Below are 7,300 nucleotides of genomic sequence, written 5' to 3' on the forward strand. Positions count from 1 at the left end.
GGGCAGTGGGAGTGCAGAGGATCTGAAGCAGGATCTGTGCTGAGAGCAGAGAGCCTGATGTGGGGCTCACATTCATGATCCATGACATCATGACTTAAGCCAAAGTCAGACACTTAACCAACTGATCCACTCAGGTTCCCCTCACCTTGGACTTTTAAGCTGTTTCATGGAGAAGCTAGGAAAAGGAATTTTGATAAGATTCGGTTCAGAGGCATAAAAGTGGAAGAGCATACACACAGAATGGTAGTAGGGCTTCAGGATTCTCAAAGATCCCATAATGAGAAGGGATGTTTTAGGAGACCTATTTAAAGCTTGTAGTCTATATTCTACACTGTGTTCAGGACAGTATTGGGCTTTTCTGTTATGAAAGCAGTCAGGCTTCACAAGAGTTCTATGTTTCTTGGTTTCTCAGGTGTATTTGATGTTGGGAGTAGCTAGGCTGTCAGGTGGCCTGGATCTGAGAGCACGGATTGTTCAAAATAGGAAGATTTTCCAGGGAAGAAGAAACCCATTTCATCTGCCATTACCGTCCCCGTGAGAATCACTAGGTAGTTATAGCCACATTCTTTTCTACCAGTTAAAAAAATGTTATAAGGGACCATACTGGTGCTTATGTACAACTTGACAACTTTCCATTTCTAATTACATAAGCTTTTTGTTTGTTTTGTTTTTAATTCCTGTTACCTCCTTTTTCATTTCTGTATCACCTTTGGACATTAACTGGGCACCCTTTTACGTAATGAATTTAGTGGGAGTTGATATTGAGCAGCAATGCTATTCATTGAGCTCTAACATCAGTGAGGACAATTGGACTCTGCTAGCAGCATTTATTGTGTAGGATGGCCCAGAACATGGTGGACTGAAGGTTAAATACACTATAATTCTGAAAAGGAAATGGTTAGTAAAAGAACTTGATCTCTCAGAAATTTATATTTAATTAGAGGAGGATCAAGTATGCTTTATTGAGTGTATAAATGTCATAGACCAAAACATGACCTCAATATCCCAAGGCCGTTCATAGCCAATAACTGTCATATAGCAGAATTGATGATAGAGGAACACAAAGGTTATATGTATTGTTGGTTCCTCTAAAGTGGTTCTAGGGGTACCTGGGTGGTTCAGTCAGTTGGGAGGCTGACTTTGGCTCCAGTTATGATCTCTCTGATTAGTGAGTTTGAGCCCCGCGTCAGGCTCTGTGCTGACAGCTCAGAGCCTGGAGCCTGCTTCTGATTCTGTGTCTGAGTCTCCCTATCTCCTTCCCCTGCTTATGCTCTGTCTCTCAAAAATAAATAAAAGTTTAAAAATTAAAAAAAAATAAAGTGGTTCTAAACCCCTACCAAATTGAGAAGTCTGATATGGACTATTAATGAACAAGAGGGACCAGGAAGCCATGACATATGATGGTATCCATTCTGTAGAAGCAGCTTTGTGGGTATATATAGGAGTGACATATTAGGCACCATGAAATAGCTGCTTCTATTTGAAAAGGAAGAGTTCCTGGGGATAATAACTGATTCCTCATCCTTTCAGTTACCAGAAAAGGGTGAAGCCATACCCTTAAATTATTCCTTCACTATTTAAGGCAGTGATAACCTTGGGAGTGTGTTTATGTCTTGATTAGGATTCATATATTACCAAATTTGAGGAACATTGGCTAAGGGTATCTCAGAAAGACTAGGGTATAGCCTTTATCATTCTCTTCTGCCCCCTTGTGGTATCATTCATATTTTTTGTCATCGTGGAATCTTGCCATAGGTAAAAGCAGTCTCTTCTAAACTAAACATCCTTACTATTTATTATTTTGTGTATTCTCAGTAAACAACCCAACAGAAGTGATATTATCACTTCCTTTCAACATGAAGTAGTATAGTGTTACCCAATAACTTTGATGTCTTCTGCATTATCTGTATATATATCTGTCTAATTTTTAAACTGATTTTGCTCATGAGTAGATATCCCAAAATTTCATATTTTATTTTTAATCTGTTTCGCCTATATATTAACCTTAGATTGACTCACTTTATTATTTTCTAGTGCAGTTTTTGGCTTTCATTTTTACAGTTTCTTTCTATAAATGTTCTGTAACTGATGAACAACACCAAGAAACCCACTTTGTTCTCTTGTCCCAGCCATTTCAGAGTACTAAAAATGTTGTCTTCCATTGATATCTTAAGCATCTGAATTTCCATGATTTCTTTCCTTCTCTCTGTAGTCTTTGCCATCACTTTTCTCTGCCTGTGTCTAAAAATGCCTGTATTCTTCAAGACACATCTCAGGAATTTCATTCTAAATGCTTTTCCTGCAAACACATTCACTCCAACAGTTAAGGAGTACCTTAATGTCCAGTCCAGTTTTCTTTGGACTCCAAAGCCATCATACAAGATTGTGTACAAAGCATCTCTCCTTGGCAGTCCCACAGCATTGCAAATGCCCATGTCCCAATCAATACTCATAAATCTCTCTTCCTATGTGCTTCCCACTGTGTCCATAAGAGAATCAACTATACCACCAATTTCCCTCTTTCCCAGGACATACTTATATGCCTTCTATATCTCTTTTTATTAAATTATAATAGCTACCTACTATGATTCCTGAATCTCTCCTGTACATATATGCACTTTTTTTTTTCAATCCTTCGGCTCCTCCGATTTTGCTGTATCTGAGCTCAGACCACACCATCTCCCCCCTCATGGATGCCTTCCATGTTACCAGTGGTCTCTTCCTACTCTACACTGCAATACAGTGATTTCTAAAACATAGATCTGTTCCTGTCACTCCTCTGTGAAAACTCATCCATGGTAAGTCTGACCAGGCTGCATTTGGGGACTGGACAGAGTGAGAAGGGATCTTGTGTCAGCCAGGATTTCTGGTAGACGCCCCTATGCACTATCCACTTGTGGTGGTCGGGGGCGGGGAAGGGGCGGGATTGAGCCCCCTTCCCCCCTCCTCCTTACTGCGGAAAGCTGCAGAGCTAAGGGCACTTACTTCCTATTCACCAGTCAGCAGGGAGGGATCCTCTGATCAGCCACGTAGGCATTCTCTTCTCTCTGGAGGAAAAGGCCCAGCAGCTGTCGGAGGAAAAGGCCCACCAGCTGTCAGAGCAAAGGGACATGTCGCAGCTAAGTAAGAATTTGGGTGATTCGAGTCCCCCGGCCGAGGCCCCTAAGCCTCCGGTCTATAGCCGCCCTACGGTTCTGATGCGGGCCCCGCCCGCCTCCTCTCGGGCTCCGCCAGTCCCTTGGGATCCACCTCCGATTGATTTGCAGGCTTCACTGGCCGCTTGGCAGGCACCTCAGCCTGCTTGGGAGGCCCCACAGGGCCAGCCGCCTACCCCAGTGGCTCCGATGGCCCAACCTCCTGCCCTAGGGGGCCCAATGGTCCAGGCTCCCCCTCTGGGAGGCCCGATGGGCAAGCCTCCGACTCCCGGAGTCCTGATGATCCATCCTCCCCCTCCGGGAACCCCGATGGCCCAACCTCCGACTCCGGGAGTCCTGATGATGCATCCTTCAGCTCCCGGAGCCCCGTTGGCCCATCCTCCCCGTCCGGGGACCCCGTTGGCCCATCCTCCCCCTCCGGGGACCCCGATGGCCCATCCTCCCCCTCCGGGGACTCCGATGGTGCATCCTCCCCCTCCGGGGACACCGATGGCACATCCTCCCCCTCCGGGGACACCGATGGCTCACCCTCCCCCTCCGGGGACACCGATGGCCCATCCTCCCCCTCCGGGGACCCCGATGGCCCAGCCTCCAACTCCAGGAGTCCTGATGGCCCAGCCTCTGACTCCGGGAGTCCTGATGGTCCAGCCTCCTGCTCCGGGAGCCCCGATGGCTCAGCCTCCGCCCCCGGCAGCCTTGATGGCCCAGCCTCCACCTCCAGGAGCCCCGATGGCCAAGCCACCTGGTCCCGGAGTCCTGATGATTCATCCTCCAGGTTCGAGAGCTCCGATCACCCAGCCTGCAGCTTCAGCAGCCCCGATGGCGCAGCCGGCGGCCTCACCTGCGCAGCAACCTCTGGCGTCCTGGGCCCCACAGGCTCAGCCTCTGATTCTGCAAATCCAGTCTCAGGTTATAAGGGCTCCTCCGCAGGTTCCCCAGGGCCCGCAAGCTCAGCCGGCGCAGCTGGCCACACCCCCGGGCTGGCAGGCCACCTCGCCGGGATGGCAGGCCCCGCCACAAGGCTGGCAAGCCACGCCTCTGACTTGGCAGGCCACGCAGGTCACCTGGCAGGCTCCGACCATTACCTGGCAAGCACCACCTGTGCGCCAGGGCCCACCGCCCATCCGCCCTGGCCCACCACCCATCCGGCCAGGACCCCCGCCAGTGCGCCAGGCCCCACCCCCGATCCGCCAGGCACCACCACTGATACGCCAGGCTCCACCACCCATCCGGCCTGCCCCACAGGTCCTGGCCACCCCGCCACCGCTCTGGCAGGCCCTGCCACCCCCGCCGCCGCTGCGGCAGGCCCCGCAGGCTAGGCTGCCCTCTCCACAGGTACGGGCGGCGCCACAGGTGCGGGCGGCACCACAGGTGCCCACTGCTCCACCAGCAACGCAGGTGCCCACCGCGCCTCCCGCTGGCCCGCAGGCACCCCAGGCTGTGCTGTCGGCCCCTCTGTCAGCCCCACAGGCTGTACACTGCCCTCCAATCATCTGGCAGGCCCCCAAAGGCCAAGCTCCAGTGCCACACGAGCTGCCAACATCGATGGAATTCCAGGAAGTGCAGCAAGCCCAGGCTCTGGCTTGGCAGGCTCCTAAGGCCTCTGGGCAGTTCTGGCAGTCTGTGCCCACCCAGGACTCCCAGAGGCAGGGCCCACCACTGGTTCAGCTGGAGCAGCCCTTTCAGGGGGTCCCGGCCTCCCAAAAGGCCCTCCAAATCCAGCTACCCACCCAGCAGGCCCAGCCCTCGGGCACGCAAGCAGAGCTGCCCACCTTGCAACTCCAGCCCTCCTGGCAAGGGCCCTCTACAGCCTTGCAGGGCCAGCCCGGAGCTCCCATAGCGGCAGCAAATTTTCCCATGGGCTCCGCTAAATCACTGATGACTCCATCGGGAGAATCCAGGGCCTCTTCAATAGAACGCAGGACCTCTTCGAAGGAACGTAGGACCTCTTCAAAGGAACGCAGGGCCCCTTCGAAGGATCGCATGATCTTCGCTGCCACTTTTTGTGCTCCAAAGGCAGTGTCAGCTGCCCGAGCACACCTGCCGACTGCCTGGAAAAGCTTGCCTGCCACATCGGAGACCTTCACTGCCACTTCAAGAGTCTTTCCAACTACCTCCCGGTTCCAACCTGCCTCTTCTAATGCCTTTCAGGGCCCATCTGCCCCCTCAGAGACCCCGAAGTCACTGCCACTTGCTCTGCAGGATCCATTTGCCTGTGTAGAGGCTCTGCCTGCAGTTCCATGGGTTCCACAGCCCAATGTGAATGCTTCAAAAACATCCCAGGCAGTGCCTACCATCCTGATGGCTACAGCAGCTGCCCCCAAGGCAATGGCCACCATTCAAGAGGCCTCGAAGACGTCTGCTGAGCCTCCACGTCGCTCTGGCAAAGCCACTCGGAAGAAGAAGCATCTGAATACTGAAGAGGACAGCAGTGGCCAAATGCTGGCCCTGCGTGACTGGCAGGCACCGAGACCCTGGGAAAATCTGAACTTGAATGACTGGGAGGTTGAAAACCCTATCCAGGTCCTGGGTGACTGGGAGGGTCCAAGTACCTCCCGTGGCTTGAGTGGCTGGGAGGGCCCTAGTACCTCCAGGATCCTGAGTGGCTGGGAAGGGCCCAGCACAACTTGGGCTCTGAGTGCCTGGGAGGGCCCAAGCACTTCAAGGGCCCTGGGTCTCTGGGAAAGCCCAGGTAGCCCTCAGCCCTTGATTATCTCTGAGTTCACCAGTCTCTCTCAGGGATTTGGTGCCACTCATAACGACCCCAGGTTGGAGACTCAGCCATTGTCTCCCTTGGATGAGAGAGCAAATGCATTGGTGCAGTTCCTCTTGGTCAAAGACCAAGCCAAGGTGCCCATCAAGCGCTCAGAGATGGTGAAATTCATCATCCGTGAATATAAAGATGAGTGCTTGGATATCATCAACCGTGCCAACAATAAGCTAGAGTGTGTCTTTGGTTATCAATTGAAAGAAATTGATCCTGAAAACCACTCTTATATTATCATCAACAAGCTGGGGCACCAGAAGGGTGAACCAGTGGCACCCTACTTAGACAGGCCCAAGTTAGGCCTCCTGATGGTGGTCCTGAGTCTCATCTTTATGAAGGGAAATTGTGTCAGGGAGAACATGATCTTTAATTTTCTGTACAGGTTAGGTTTGGATGTCCGAGAGACACATGCTCTCTTCGGAAATACGAAGAAGCTCATCACTGAAGTGTTTGTAAGGCAGAAGTACCTAGAGTACAGGCGAATCCCCTATACTAAGCCAGCAGAGTATGAGTTTCTCTGGGGCCCCCGAGCATTCCTTGAAACCAGCAAGATGCTTGTTTTGAGGTTTTTGGCCAAGCTCCATAAGAGAGATCCACGGTGCTGGCCTTTCCAGTACTTTGAAGCGCTGGCAGAGTGTGAGTCTGAAGATTTGGATGAGGATGAGCCTGGATCCGGTGATAATTCCGGTGACCCCACCAGCAGTTCCCCTCCCCGCTAATGTGTTTCTGTCCGCAGATATCTCATTCCTTTGGGTCCCTGGCCAGAGGCCACTGACAGGGTGGGGTGGGGTGGGGGGGTGTTTTGTTTCTGGTGTTTATGTTCCAGTTCTATGTGTGTAAGTTTGGATTTCAATTTGGTTCAACTTGATATCTGCCAAAGCTTTGTACATTTTCATGTGGTGTTGATTTCAATTGGCTACTGTTCTATTTGGTATTTTGGCATTTGTATTTTTAAGTGAGATCTGTGATTCTCTGTTTTGTGTTATAATTGTTATGTTTTGGTATCAGAGTTGTGCTGGCTTTGTGAAATGAATTGAGAAGCTATCCATCTCATTCTGGTACAGATTATGTAGTATTGAAATAGCCTGTTCTCTGAACATTAAAATGACTCATCAGTAAAAGCTGTCTGCAGAAAAATAAATATCTATATCTATATATATAAATATACTTTCAGCATAACATGCAAGTGTTTGTCTTTATTCTAATTTCTTCTCTAGATGGTGGGAGACACGTTTTACCATACTCTCTGAATAAATCTGCACATCAATACCACTACTGGTGATAATAGTAACCACAATAGAAACTTTCTCAAGGACACTGCTACATTTATCACAATAATGCAGTGATTGTGTTGTGAGATGAAATATAAGATTTCCTT

At 50.3% G+C, this 7,300-nt stretch overlaps 1 protein-coding gene across 1 annotated transcript; it reads left to right on the top strand.

The window, feature by feature from the left end:
* The first annotated feature begins 2,991 nt into the window (after positions 1-2,991).
* MAGEL2 (MAGE family member L2) lies at positions 2,992-7,057 on the top strand. Its single transcript, XM_077780093.1, has one exon. The coding sequence runs from the start codon at positions 3,111-3,113 to the stop codon at positions 6,639-6,641; it is 3,531 nt and encodes a 1,176-aa protein (XP_077636219.1). The 5' UTR covers positions 2,992-3,110; the 3' UTR covers positions 6,642-7,057.
* Positions 7,058-7,300: the final 243 nt, after the last annotated feature.

The sequence above is a fragment of the Crocuta crocuta genome, unplaced genomic scaffold (assembly GCF_008692635.1).
Source record: "Crocuta crocuta isolate KB4526 unplaced genomic scaffold, BGI_CrCroc_1.0 scaffold208, whole genome shotgun sequence".
In the NCBI taxonomy this organism is placed as follows: domain Eukaryota; kingdom Metazoa; phylum Chordata; class Mammalia; order Carnivora; family Hyaenidae; genus Crocuta; species Crocuta crocuta.